Raw genomic sequence first — 14,327 nt, 5'->3', positions numbered from 1 at the left:
CCACCATGCCTGGCATACCATAATTTCTGAAACAGTGTATGCACAATCAATCAAAATAAAAGGCAAAAGAAAATGTATCAAAGGTGAGAGCAGCAGCTTTAAAAAATATTCAAATGAATCCTTACTGTAAACAAGGATTACAAAATCCTGCCTGAAAATATCTTCACCTGGTGATACTGAAAATATGTAACAATTGGTAGAGCATACACCTGAGCAATCAGAGCAGACATTTATAGTAAACAATGCTCATATCATACTGGCATCCCTAAAATATAAATCACCATCCGCACCAGTCCTCCAGCCCCAAAACAAAATATTCAGCCTCAGCCCCTGAAGCTTAGCTCTTTTTCACAACAGGAAGACTCTTAGGCTGTAGAAATAGGTATAAAGTCAAGTTTTCCAAACCAGAATATTCCAAAGATTGTAAGGTCTAGAAACCACACCAGGCACCAGTCTACAGGGAGGAAGGAAGAAGTTCTTGCTGCTGCTCCCTGACCTCACCACCCTACTTCCTGTCATCTGGCGCTCTGCTCTTTGACTCTGAAATCTGGTCCACACATCCCCTTCTCCTTTGGGCAGACTCGTGCATTCTTTTTTGTTTTTAACCTTCCCCCAAAGTTGCACACTCATGCATTCTTTAAGATCCGCCTCAAAAGTCACTTCCTTCATGAAGTCTTTTCTCAAACCACCAAAACCACGAGGCAGAAAATTGTTCATTTATTCAACTAATTTTTACTGAGCACCTACTATGTTCCAGATCCTGCACCTACTATGTTCCAGAGCCCTGGCTTATCATTTACTGAACTGTATGACAGCCATGTCTGTGGGTCTGCTCCGTGGCTGTTGGATATAGTCATTTAAAAATACATTTGAAGGCCAGGTACACTGGCCTACGTCTGTAATCCCAGCAGTTTGGGAGGCTAAGATGGGCAGATCACTTGAGGTCAGGAGTTAGGGACCAGCCTGGCCAACATGACAAAACACTGTCTCTACTAAAAATGCAAAAATTAGCCAGATGTGGTGGCGCACACCTGTACTCCCAAGCTACTCGGGAGGCTGAGGCAGGAGGATGGCTTAAACCCTGGAGGCGGAGGTTACAGTAAGCTGAGATTGTGCCACTGCACTCCAGCCTAGGCAACAGAGCAAGACTCTGTCTCAAAACAAAACAAAACAAAAAGCACTTAAAAAGGCATCTTTTTTCCATGTGGAATGTTGCCTACTTTATGTATTCAATAGTAATAGATATTCACTCATTCCACAGCCTGGTGCGGGGGAAGGATAAACTGTTTTATAGTGCTTTGTTAGAGTTATTTATAGAGTTATTGTTTTATGTAAGTATAAACTTCGAAACCAGACAAGCTTGAGACACTGGTCCTGTCCCTTACTAGCTGTTTAACCTTGAGCAAGAGTGACTTACCCACTCTGAGCAGTTTCCGCATCTGTAAAATGAAGATAAGAATGGTATCCTCTACAATGGCTGCTATGAGGATTAGATGAGCACATTGTAGAAGCTCCACAAATTTATGGCAAAGTGCTTTCTAATTTATAAAGAGCTACAAGAATGTGCATGATGACGTGTGAGCAAGTAGTACAGAAAAAAATAAATATGAGACTAACAAACTTGCAAACAAGTGACAATTATTTAAAAGTTAGGGCACAAAACAGCAGAAAAGCAATTGGATTTTCACAAAGTATTTTTTCTTATGGTAGGGGGAAATCTAGTTGTTAGGTGCTTGATACATCTGCAAGAGGAAAACATCATCTGTCCACAAGTATAACCATCAGCACTGCTCAGTAAATACTAATACATACATTTTTATTTTATTTTATTTTATTTTATTTATTTTTTGAGACGGAGTCTCGCTCTGTTGCCCAGGCTGGAGTGCAGTGGTGCGATCTCGGCTCACTGCAACCTTCGCCTCCCAGGTTCAAGCAATGCTCCTGCCTCAGCCTCCCAAGTAGCTGGAATTACTGGTACCCACCACCAAGCCCAGCTAATTTTTTGTATTTTTAGTAGAGACAGGGTTTCACCATGTTAGCCAGGCTGGTCTTAAACTCCTGACCTCAGGTGATTGACCCACCTTAGCCTCCCAAAGTGCTGGGATTACAGGCATGAGCCACTGTGCCTGGCCCCATACATTTAAACAAAATAAAATCCTTGGGTGTCCTGGGATAAATTGAAAGTGAGGATTAAGTTTATACAGAAGTTTATTTACTGATAACTAATTTCATAAACACCATAATAATGATAGTAGTGATAGCAACCATTTTTTGACTACCTATTTGTACCAGGCACTTTATATACATTAGTTCATTTAATCCCTACAACCTCATAAAAGAGAAATGATCACTTCTTTTCCACTAATAAGGAAATAGAAGCCCCAAGAGGCAGTGTGACTTTCCCCAGGTCACACAGAGCAAAGGGAGCGGAATGGAAATACAAATCCAAAGTTTATTTCAAAAAAGTAAGTTATTTTGCTCCCCAAATTGTACCAACCTCATGAATATTTCTCCTTCTAACATTTGCCTCCGCAATCCCAGTTACAGTTCACCCTTCTGGTCAACAAGGGTTTCCTCATTTTTACCCAGAAACGCTCTGTCAGCATCATGTTCCTGCATCTGCCTGTCATTTCCTGGCTATGTAGTGGGATCCAATTCATTTCCCTCTTCTTCAGTTCCCCAAATGCCATCTTCCTTTTCTTCATCCATTTCCTTTTTCTTCTTGGCCTCTTCTGCCTGCTTTCTTTTTTCAATTTCTTCACACAGTTCTCTCCATTGCTTCTCTTAGGTCCTGTTTAGAATGTGGAATTTCAAAATAATTTACAGATAGTATAAACAAAGTTAACCAACTTTAGAAATATCTGGCATCTTCCAACAGTCATTTATTTATTTATTTATTTATTTATTTACTTATTTATTTTTTGAGACAGGGTCTTACTCTGTCATCCAAGCTGGAGTGCATCTTGGCTCAATGCAACCTCCACCTCCTGGACTCAAGTGGTCCTCCCGCCTCAGCCTCCTGAGTAGCTGGGACTACAGGCACATGCCACTACACCTGGCTAATTTTTTTTTTTTTTTGTATTTTTCATAGGGATGGGGGTTCACTATGTTGCCTAAGCTGGTCTTGAACTCCTAAGCTCAGGAGATCCACCTACCTCAGCCTTCCAGAGTGCTGGGATTACAGGCGTGAGACACTGTGTCCAGCCTTCCAACAGTCTTAAGATTTCCGGGATAGTGTTTATTTACATACAAAGTTTCAGCATGTGTAGGGTGAATAGAAATATGTGTGTGTGTGTGTGTGTGTGTGTGTGTGTGTGTGTAGTTTGTTCATAAATAAAATTGGTTCCAATTTAGCAAATATTTATTGAATGCCTACTGCATTGCTAACCACAGTGCTATAACAGGCAATCTACACACGTTATGTATATTCCTTACAGCAAAGTATGAGGTTTGTTACTTGTTCTACTTTCTAGATGAGGGATCTGAGGTTCAGACTTCCTTATACTTTTCTTGTTGGTCTCCTCAAACTGAAAGTAAGCCCTATGAAGGCAGAAACTTCTCTGTTTTATTTCACTACTATAACCCCAGCACTTACAACAGTGCTTTGAACAGGTACTCAAGTACTTGTCAAGTGAATGTATGGTTTAATAATAATAGCTACCATGTATTGAGCACTTACTATATACCAGGAACTTATAAGATAAAGGCTATCATTATTCTCCACTTATAGATGAAGAGTGGTTAAATAACTTGCCTAAGTTCATACAGCTAATACATAATGGAGCCTGGATTTGAACTCAAGCAGTCTAGCTCCAAAATTCGAACTCTTAACCAATATGAAAAAGTACCTTCACAAAACAATTTTAGATATAATCCCAAAGTAAAACAAGACAAAACCAGACTAAAAAGTGTTACAAGGTCTAATAATTTTTCCCAGAATGACTACTTCAATTTTTTTTTTTTTAGACGGTGGCTCACGCTGTTGCCCAGATTGGAGTGCAGTGGCCCAATCTCAGCTCACTGCAACCTCCGCCTCCCAGGTTCAAGTGATTCTCCTGTCTCAGCCTCCCGAGTAGCTGGGATTACAGGGGTCTGCCACCATGCCCGGCTAATTTTTGTATTTTTAGTAGAGGTGGGGTTTCACCATCTTGGCCAGGCTTGTCTTGAATTCCTGACCTAGTGATCCCCCAACCTCAGCCTCCCAAAGTGCTGGGATTATAGTCATGGGCCACCACACCTGGTCTTTCCATTTGTTTTTTTAAGGAAATACTAAGTATCAAAGTTCTTTAAAAAAAAAAACAAACTTTTTTTTTTTGTGCCTGTGTTTTTGTGGGTGCTCTAAGCATAGGCTTAATCTGCCTATTGGGCAATCAAGTATTGGCCACAAACCTACTTTTGAATGGACCTTCCTGCAGAACCAGAACATCTGGTTAGAGCTTGTCAGGGTCATGAGGCCATTGCCCCAAGTATCACTCCACCCATAAAATAGTTCTAGGAGGCCGGGAAAGCTGGTAAACAGCACTCATCACCTTCCTTCTTTCTCGTAGCCATCCTGAGCCTGAGCCTATTTTCTGTAATCCTAACACTTTGGGAGGCTGAGGCAGGTGGATTGCTTGAGCCCAGGAGTTAGAGACCAGCCTGGACAACACGGCAAGACCCCGTCTCTACAAAAACGTTAAAAAAAAATTAAACTGGCGTGGTGGCATGCATCTGTAGTCTCAGCTACTTGGGAGGCTGAGGCAGGAGGATCACTTGAGCCTTGGGGGTTGAATCTGTAGTGAGCTGTATTCTCACCACCACACCCCAGCCTGGGCCAAGAAGCAAGACCCTGTCTCAACAACAACAAAAACCAAAACAAAACAAACAAACAAAAAAAAGAAAATGAGCTCAGTAGCTCCCTTCTAGATCAATGCACTAGAGCAGGTAGTCTGACACACAAAAGGAGCATGAGAGGCCAGGAGTTTGAAACCAGCCTGGTCAACATAGCAAGATCACATCTCTAAAAAAAATTTTTTTTTTTTGAGACAGAGTTTTGCTCTTGTTGCCAGGCTGGAGTGCAATGGCGCATCTCGGCTCACTGCAACCTCTGCCTCCCGCATTCAAGCGATTCTCCTGCCTCAGCCTCCCGAGTACCTGGGATTACAGGCATCCACCACCACACCTGGCTAATTTTGTATTTTTAATAGAGACAGGGTTTCTCCATGTTCAGGCTGGTCTCAAACTCCTGACCTCAGGTGATCCACCCTCCTCAGCCTCCCAAATTGTTGGGATTACAGGCGTGAGCCACCGCACCTGGCCAAAAAAAATTTGTTTTTAAGTTAGCTGGATGTGGTGGCACACTTCTGCACTTCTGTAGTCCTAGCTACTCGAGAGGCTAAGGTGGGAGGATTGCTTGAGCCCAGGAGTTCGAAGCAGCAGTAAGTCACAATCACACCACTGCACTCTGTGCAGACACAGCAAGACTCTGTCTCTTACAGATATAGATATAAATATAAATACATATATATACACACACACAGAGGGAGAGAGAGAGAGAAGCTGCAGGGAAAAACAGATGCATAATTGTAGCTGAAGACTTGAACATCCTCCTCTCAGAAACTGATACAGCAAGGCTTGGATAGTATAATTACCATATTCAACAATTCTACATCCTATATAAGAGTAGACTCTAGATGGTTAAAAATTTAATAAACATGAAGAGTAAAACTATAAAGAAAAATATAAGAGACTCATAGTTTGTGACTCAAAATGGAAGGCAAAACTTCAACAAGTCAAAGGCTGCGGATGACTTTGGGTACTTTATACTCTGCATTTCAGTTCCTACATCTGAAAAATGGAAGTAATAATATCTGTCTTGCTGGGTTGTTTTAGGGCTAACTGGGATAGCGTTTGGAAAGTGCTGACAAAGCCACAAGTACAAAATTATAGATATCCAGTGAACATGAGTTCTTTCTCCCATCTCTCAGGGCCGAGTGACCAAAAATGAGACAAAGACCATGCGGCTGATTTTTGAAATGCAAAGAATAGTGAACAACTGAGGAGTCAGACATTCCCCAGGTCTTATTTCTAACTTTTTGAGCAAACTCTTCATCATTTGTAAGAAGGAAATTGTCAAAGATGCTGCCCGATTTTACCTGCTGAAGTGAAAACAACAGGATTATTAAAACTAGGTGACTAAATGTCGAAGGGCTTAAAAAGCACTTGGAGACCCTTGCTAAATGCATATTCCCAGGCTACTGGCCCAGAGGTTGTAATCAATAATTTGGGTTAGGCAAGGAAATACAAGGGTTATTAATAACACAGAGGGTCCAAAATCCTGTACTGCCCTAGCTGACCTGCTCTAGAACAAAGTTAATTTAGTTTCCCAAGAATCTATGCTCCTTATGCCTCTGAACACTATTTTAGAAGGTTGTGAAGTAACTTTTATCACTCTGCTAGCCTCCAATTGGTGCCCACTGGCTCTTGCCCCAGCTCAGATTGATAGTGCCTACTTCTGATGATACTTATATATAGATGCCTTTAAAAAGGTGGCTGGGCACAGTGACTCACCCCTGTAATCCCAGAACTTTGGGAGGCTGAGGCGGGCAGATCATGAGGTCAGGAGTTCGAGACCAGCCTGGCCAACATGGCGAAACCCTGTCTCTACTAAAAATACAAAAATTAGCTGGGCATGGTGGCGCGTGCCTGTAATTCCAGCTACTCGGGAGGCTGAGGCAGGAAAATCCCTTGAACTAGGGAGTCGGAGGTTGCAGTGAGCTGAGATAGCGCCATTGCACTCCAGCCTGGGCAACAAAAAAGGTTCTCTCCTTAATCAGAAAAACTAAAAGACCATAGTAAAAAGAAAAGTTTCAACAAGAAATGCAAGCAGAATTTAAGATTTATTTTATTTTATTTTTATTTTTTGAGAGGGAGTCTTGCTCTGTCGCCCAGGCTGGAGTGCAGTGGCATGATCTTGGCTCACTGCAACCTCCACCTCCTTGGTTCAAGTGATTCTCCTGCCTCAGCCTCCTGAGTATCTGAGATTACTGGCATGTGCCACCATGCCCAGCTAATTTTTTTTTTGTATTTTAGTAGAGACAGGGTTTCACCATGTTGGTCAGGCTGGTTTTGAACTCGTGACCTCAAATGATCCGCCCGTCTTGGCCTCCCAAAGTGCTGGGATTACAGGTGTAAGCCACTGTGCCCGGCCCGATTCTATACAATGTAGACCATGTACTATAGTTCTCTATTTTTTTAAATAACATTTTTAATATTTACAATGGAAGGAAAAGATTAATGAAATCCATCATATGTAATATTTTCCATGTTTGTTTATTGAATGAGAAAGGAACAGAATACAAAGAACACAAGTCATGGAGTCAGACCAGCTCAACCACATACTAGCTGTGTGATCTCGGGCAAGTTTGCTCAATCCCTCTGAGCCTAGTCCCTATAAGTAAAGTAGGGAAAATAATAACTCCCTGACAGTAGTTTCATGAGAATTAGCGATAATATATGTAAAGCACACTGTCTAGCAGTTAATAGTCACCCAATAGACACTAGTGGCTATTATCATAACTTCAGTACCTGAGTATGTTTCAAAAAGGGCAAAATGATGGTCATTTTATAATTTTTTACTTTTGCAGTATGTTAAATAAATCATGAAGTCAATTTCATGGGAGTATTCATATAACCAACTGGAAAGTCTGTAGCATCAGTAATCCCATGTCCCTCCCTAGGCTTTGAAAAAACCCCTGCCTTGAACTCATGGAGATAGAGAGCAGAATGATGGTTACCAGAGACTGGGAAGGGTGGGAGTGGAGCTGGGGGTAGGGTGCTGTGAGTAGTGGAGATGGTTAATGGGTACAAAAACATAATTAGGTAATTTCAGAACTTTGGGAGGCCGAGGTCAAGAGTTTGAGACCAGCCTGGCCAACATGGTGAAACCCTGTCTCTGCTAAAAATACAAAAAATTAGCTGGGCATGGTGGCAGATGACTGTAATCCCAGCTACTTGGGAGGCTGAGACAGGAGAAATGCTTGAACCTGGGAGGCGGAGGTTGCAGTGAGCAGAGATCTCACCACTGCACTCCAGCCTGGGTGACAGAGTGAGACTCTGTCTCAAAAAAAAAAAAAAAAAAAAAAATATATATATATATATATATATATATATCTCAAACTAAGTAGAATGAATAAGATCTAGTATTTGATAGCACAAAAGATGGCTATAGTCAACAGTAATTTATTATACATTTAAAAACAACTAAAAGAGTGTAATGGGATTATTTGTAACACAAAGACAGGGTAAATGCTTGAGGTGATACCCCATTTACCCTGATGTGATTATTACATGTTGCATGCCTGTATCAAAATATCTGATATACCCCATAAGTATATATACCTACTGTGTACCCACAAAAACTAAAAATTGAAAACAAAAACAAAAAACCCTGCCTCACTGTTTCATAGCCAAAAAAGTTTTCTTGTTTTTAATAAGAAAGGCTTTTATTTGGCTTACATTACCCAACCAACCCTGCCTCCAAGAGAAAAACAAGTGATAAAATAGCCACTTTGAATAGAGATAATTATTTTGCTATGAGCAATTTTTTAACAATTGGTTTTTAAAATTCCTTCTGCATCTTTAAGATATTTTCTTACCTTTGGGATTTTTTTGAGTTGTCAGCCATCTTGCTAAGAGAACTGCCTATTTGTTGGCTTTTCCATTTTCCCTACTTTCATGAGAACTGCTCCTAATCTCTCTGGTCTTTTTAGTGCACCTTCGCCCCCATTGCCCTTACATTAAACTCATGGGCTATGAGAGTGCCAGTTCTGCATCCTAACTGGTAATCATGGTCTACTTATATCTTCTCTGTAAAAGAACCGTGAACTGTGTTTGACTAAAGCCTAAGGCCCTAAGGAATTCATTGAAAGTTACCTGTGCTATCCCACTTGAGTAACAACATGTAAGGAGTGTAGGTTTGGGCACTTGTTAGAGATGGGCCCTGACAAATCAAGTCTCCTCTCTGAGTCCTCATGTTCTCATCAGTAAAATGGCAACGGTAAGTCCTACCCTCTTGGCCTCACAGGGCTATGGCACAGACCATATGATGTAAGGGATATCAATGTGCTTTGTATTATTGAAATCACCTTTGCAAAAATTATGACAGTGAGAAAAATCTGATATAGGAAAATTGTAACAGTGAAAGAAATCTGACCTAACCAACTCTATCTTGCTTCTAATCTCCAAGCTGCCTTTGTTCATTCCTGGCCATAGGCCAAACTAACTATAGGAGAAATTTAGTTTATAATCTAATTTAAAAAAAATCACGCCTGTAATCCCAGCACTTTGGGAGGCCAAGGCGGGCAGATCACGAGGTCAGGATATCAAGACCATCCTGGCTAACATGGTGAAACCCCCTCTCTACTAAAAATACAAAAAATTAGCCGGGCGTAGTGGCGGGCACCTGTAGTCCCAGCCACTTGGGAGGCTGAGGCAGGAGAATGGTGTGAACCCGGGAGGCGGAGCTTGCAGTGAGCCGAGATCGTGCCACTGCACTCCAGCCTGGGCGACAGAGCCAGACACTCCGTCTCAAAAAAAAAAAAAAAAAAAAAAAAAGACAATAACAGCCCCTTCCCGAAACAAACTCCCTCCTTGCTTGGGGACCAGACTGCCTTTGTAAAACTAACAAAATAGAAATTATGACTCAGGAGTCATGCAGCCAGAGGCCACCTCCCCAATTCTCCTATAGATAACATCACTATTGTAAAACCTAAGATGGGTATTTGAGGTATTTTTCCAACTCTGCATTCTGATGCAGAGTGCAGCTGGCACTACCCAAATTGATAAACTGGCTCATCTGGTCTTGTGGCCCCCACCCAGGAACTGACTCAGCTCAAGAGGACAGCTTTGACTCTCTGATTTCACCCTCAACCCAACCAATTGGCATTCCCCATTCCCTAGCCCCCCGCCTGCCAAGCTATCCTTAAAAAAATCCTAGCCTCCAAATTTTCAGAGAGGCTAATATGAGTAATAATAAGTTCCTATCCTTCCGCTTAGTGAGCTCTGCATTTATTAAACTCTCTGTTGTAAAAACTTGCTGTTCTCAGTGCCCCGGCTTTTCTGGGCAGTGGGTTAGATGAACCCATTGGGTGATGACATTATGACTAGGTTATACTCATTGTGGCTAGACTATACTCATTCCTTCAAAGATCATAAGGAGTCCCAACGGTAAGAGGAAAATTTTCTTTGTTCTCTACCATCTCCTCCCAGCCTCTGTGCTGATTTAAAAAACAAAACAAACAACAACAACTAAAAACAATGCAGTCACTTCCACCAAAGAAAAAAAGGTAAAGGGGTTGTGTTTGGAGGTGTCAGAACAGGGAACAGGAGGGGTCAGGGATTAGGCAGGAAAGTTGACCATCTTACTAGGCTGGGACCAAGGGGGGTTTGGGAGGGGATCTGGGCTGCCAGAGCATCTGAAGGCTGGAAATTGGGGCGGGGGAAGGTGAGGGAATTCCCACCCGTCTCCATACTGAGAGTCACTTGGATTTCCAATAAAGTGCAGGGACCCCGTGGTAACCTGGATGTTCTGGGCTGGCTGGGTGCGGGTGCGGGGGGTGCGGGGGGTGGTGGAGTAGGACCTGTGAGTGTCAGACCCGATTAGAAGTTAGAAGAAAACATGCTCGCAAGGGTAATGTCAGCATTGTGCAGAATTCTCTCTCTCTCTGTCTCTCTAAAATACAGACACACACGTACACACACACACACACACACACACTCCTTGCAAAATTAAGAGACAATGCTGGAGTTTTAGAAATGTAGTCTCTTGGGCTTCATTGCAGACCTACTGGATCAGTATCTGTATTTTAATAAGACCCCCCATTTTATTCATATGCATGTTAAAGTTTGAGAAGCACTCCTCTGGCATGGTTTAAATTCTTCAAATACTAAGGTTTGCCTGCTTACAGAGGTTGATAGAACCCAGAGCAATTAGTGTCAAATATTTTTAATTTTGTATATGAACAAAGATACAGTTTAAAATGTGTACCTTAATGTTTTCAGTGGGGGGATAAGCATTTTAATGAAATAATCAGATTAGGCTTATTAATATGATCACATATGTTTACAAGATGTAGAAAGTTTTCCTTATGTATTAAAAAGAGACAACTGTAAAAAAAATAATAACAATGCAAAGTGTATCCACATTCTTCAAATTAGAGGAAGAAAAGAAAAGAAAGATACAATGTGCCCCTTCCTCCCTTCCTTCCTTTTCTTCTGAACCCATCCCCACTCCCCCACACATGCTTCTGGTTATTTACATACATGACCTCCTTGTACTCCTATGTTGGTCTTCTTAAGCCAGAGAAGCAAGAAAGTATAAATAAATAAAGTAGAAAATAAATAAACAAATCAAGAAAGCTTCAAATAGAGGGCGTCTGTCCCAGAAACCTTCGGTGGCTCTGAACTGTAGAAATCACTGATCAGAGACACAGAGACACGTGGCCATGGGACTTTGCAGGATATACCCAAGGACAGGTGGCTGTGGCTTCCAGAGGCTCTGTTGTACAGTGGGTATAATCATTACAGCAAAGGCTTTAGAGGCTGACAGACCTATGTTTGAATCGTGTTTCTACCATGCGTTAGCTGTGTGCTCTTGGACATGTCGCTTGGCGTTTCTGAGTCTCAATTCTCTCAAACATAAAATGAGGAAATAATAAGGGATACTAGTACTTACCTTATAGAGTTGTGAGAAGTGAGTTAGGGAACTCACTTCATCCAGGACTTTGTAGATTACAGTTTCTAACAGACTCCTGGGAGGAATCATGGCCAAGGCCTTTGCTCTGGGGCCTTGAGGCACTCTCTTTCCTCCTGATTTGGGGAGGAGTCCTCCCCATCTTTCGTAATAAGTCTCAGAGAAGAAAGAGATGGAGAGGACAACAACTTTTCAAAGGCTGGAGTATTTGTCCCCTCCTCTTTACCTTCCAATTAAAGGAAAGATGACTGGCAGAGAGAGGGAAGCTGGGTCAGGACTTATCATCACCCCTAACATCTGTCCGGGGATTTTAATGTTTCAGAATTTTACCACATCTCTGATTTCCCTTTGTCCCTAGAAGCACCTCCAAGGATCATGTAGGACCAGCAGAAGCAGTGTAAAGTATTGGAACTTTGAATCTGACATCAGAAAGACCTGCACTCAGCCAGGCACGGAGGCTCACGATTGTAATCCCAGGCCGAGGCGGTGGATCACTAGAGGTCAGGAGTTGGAGACCAGCCTAGCCAACATGGTGAAACCCTGTCTCTACTAAAAATAGAAAAATTAGGCAGGCGTAGTGGTGCATGCCTGTAGTCCTAGCTACTCGGGAGGCTGAGGCAGGAGAATCACTTGAACCCAGGAGGCAAAGGTTGCAGTGAGCTGAAATTGTACCACTGCACTCCAGCATGGGTGACAGAGTAAGTGAGACTCTGTCTCAAACAAACACAAAAAGAGCTGTACTTAAATTCTAGCTTTTCTACTTACCTTAACAGATGTATGTCTTCAGGCAAATTATTTAACTTTTCTGAGTCTCCTTTTCACATTTAGAAGTAGGAGACTTTCACAGTGTCATATTTTCACCCACATCAATATTACTGATGCTTGCTCATTTTCTAATGTGGGACCTGAAATTTACCAGGTGCTTAAAGAACCCCTTTTTGTTTTTCAGATTCACTGATTCTAGGTAAATCAGAGGAACAAGCAACATGAACAGAAAAAATGTAGAAAATGCAATTATGCTGAAGTATAATTGTTGTTTCAGAACTCCAGCATCTGCTGTACTTAACAATAGAGAATATATTAAATTTTTCCAAAATAAAAAAACAAGTAGGAGACTTGCTAGTGAAAATTAAATGGCATATGCAAAGTCTTTAATACAGCATTTGGTACATGAGAGGGACTCAGTAAATTTTAGTAACTTATAATTATTAGGAAGAATATGACTGCCCGCATTTAAAAGATCAGCAGTCTGAGGCTTACAAAGACCAAGACTTATTCAAGTCTTGTGATTTCTAGCCTAAGGCTCTTTCTACTTTGTGAAAACTGAAAGACTGTGGCTCAGTGGCTCTGAGCCCAGAGGGCTTTACCTGCCAAAGGTCCAGGCCGAGAACACTAATGTTATAATAGTGACAAATGGTGGCGTCAGGCTTATATTTAGGGTTGTCTATTTTGGGATGAATCCACTCCCTCTGGTAATTGGGATTTTCAATGATCCGAGGTTTCCATTCTCCCTAAGCAAAGAACCAAACAGTGAACAAGGCATTAGTATTTTGTCATTCTTCTGATCTCATGCAATCAGAAAGGCCAATTGATATGGTTTGGATCCGTGTCCCCACCCAAATCTCAGGTCGAATTGTAATCCCCAGTGTTGGAGGTGAGGCCTGGTGGGAGGTGATTGGATCACGGGGGCAGAGTTCTCATAAATGGTTTAGCACGATCCCCTCTTGATACTGCATAGTGAGTGAGTTATCATGAGATCTGGTTACTTTTAAATTGTGTAGCACCTCCCCCCTTTCTCTCTTGCTCCTGCTCCCACCGTGTGAGACACTCTGCCATCACTTTCCGCCATCATGGTGGACACCTGAGGCCTCCCCAGAAGCTGATTCCGCCATGCTTTCTGTATAGCTATAGCCTGCAGACCCATGACCCAATTAAGCCTCTTTTCTTTATAAATTACCCAGTCTCAGTTATTTCTTTATAGCAATGCGAGAATGGACTAATACACCAATTGATTTATAAGGCAGTTGTGTATTAGACATAAGGATTCAGAGAAGGATTCCAGGAGCTTCTTTCCCTTTCTTTGAGTTAATGCACAAGATTCTTTCAAATTCCCCTTGCTACCCAGAGGAAGCCAAGCGAGGTGGCAGGGACCAATTCTGAGCTGGGCCCCATGACTGCACCAGCTCATTCATGAAATAAAGAAAATGTAGTTTCTCAGAGAACATCATCTGAGTATCCTGGCAGTTGAGGCCATTCTCTTCCTGGTGTGTTGCATAGGAAACCGTGGCCAAATAAAATCATGCTTGCTTCAGTCAGTTTTACCTCTGGACAATTTGACACTGATTCCTTTCGTTCTTCTTGCTTCTAACATGAGGTCAGGAGTTAGCTCTGACTAACATGAGGTCAGGAGTTAGCCAAGTGTCCCTTGGCTGGGTGCAGTAGCTCACTCCTGTAATCCCAGCACTTTGGGAGGCAAAGGCAGGCAGATCACTTGAGGTCAGGAATTCAAAACCAGCCTGGCCAATAGAGTGAAACCGCATCTCTACTGCAAATACAAACAATTAGCTGGGCATGGTGGCGCTTGCCTGTAGTCCCA

General features: G+C 42.0%; 1 protein-coding gene across 1 annotated transcript in view; it reads right to left on the bottom strand.

Moving 5' to 3' along the window:
- Nucleotides 1-2,578: 2,578 nt before the first annotated feature.
- Nucleotides 2,579-14,327, bottom strand: part of LOC100456194 (calreticulin-like) — a 42,602-nt gene continuing 30,853 nt past the window's right edge. Inside the window, 4 exon segments of the mRNA XM_054549299.1 lie at nucleotides 2,579-2,783; nucleotides 4,523-4,536; nucleotides 6,049-6,134; nucleotides 13,099-13,242. Coding sequence (XP_054405274.1) covers nucleotides 2,638-2,783; nucleotides 4,523-4,536; nucleotides 6,049-6,134; nucleotides 13,099-13,242 — 390 coding nt within the window. The 3' untranslated portion in view covers nucleotides 2,579-2,637.

This window comes from Pongo abelii, chromosome 1, assembly GCF_028885655.2.
Source record: "Pongo abelii isolate AG06213 chromosome 1, NHGRI_mPonAbe1-v2.0_pri, whole genome shotgun sequence".
Lineage (NCBI taxonomy): Eukaryota > Metazoa > Chordata > Mammalia > Primates > Hominidae > Pongo > Pongo abelii.
Note: the sequence above shows the minus strand (reverse complement) of the source record. Positions and strands in the feature narration are given on the sequence as shown.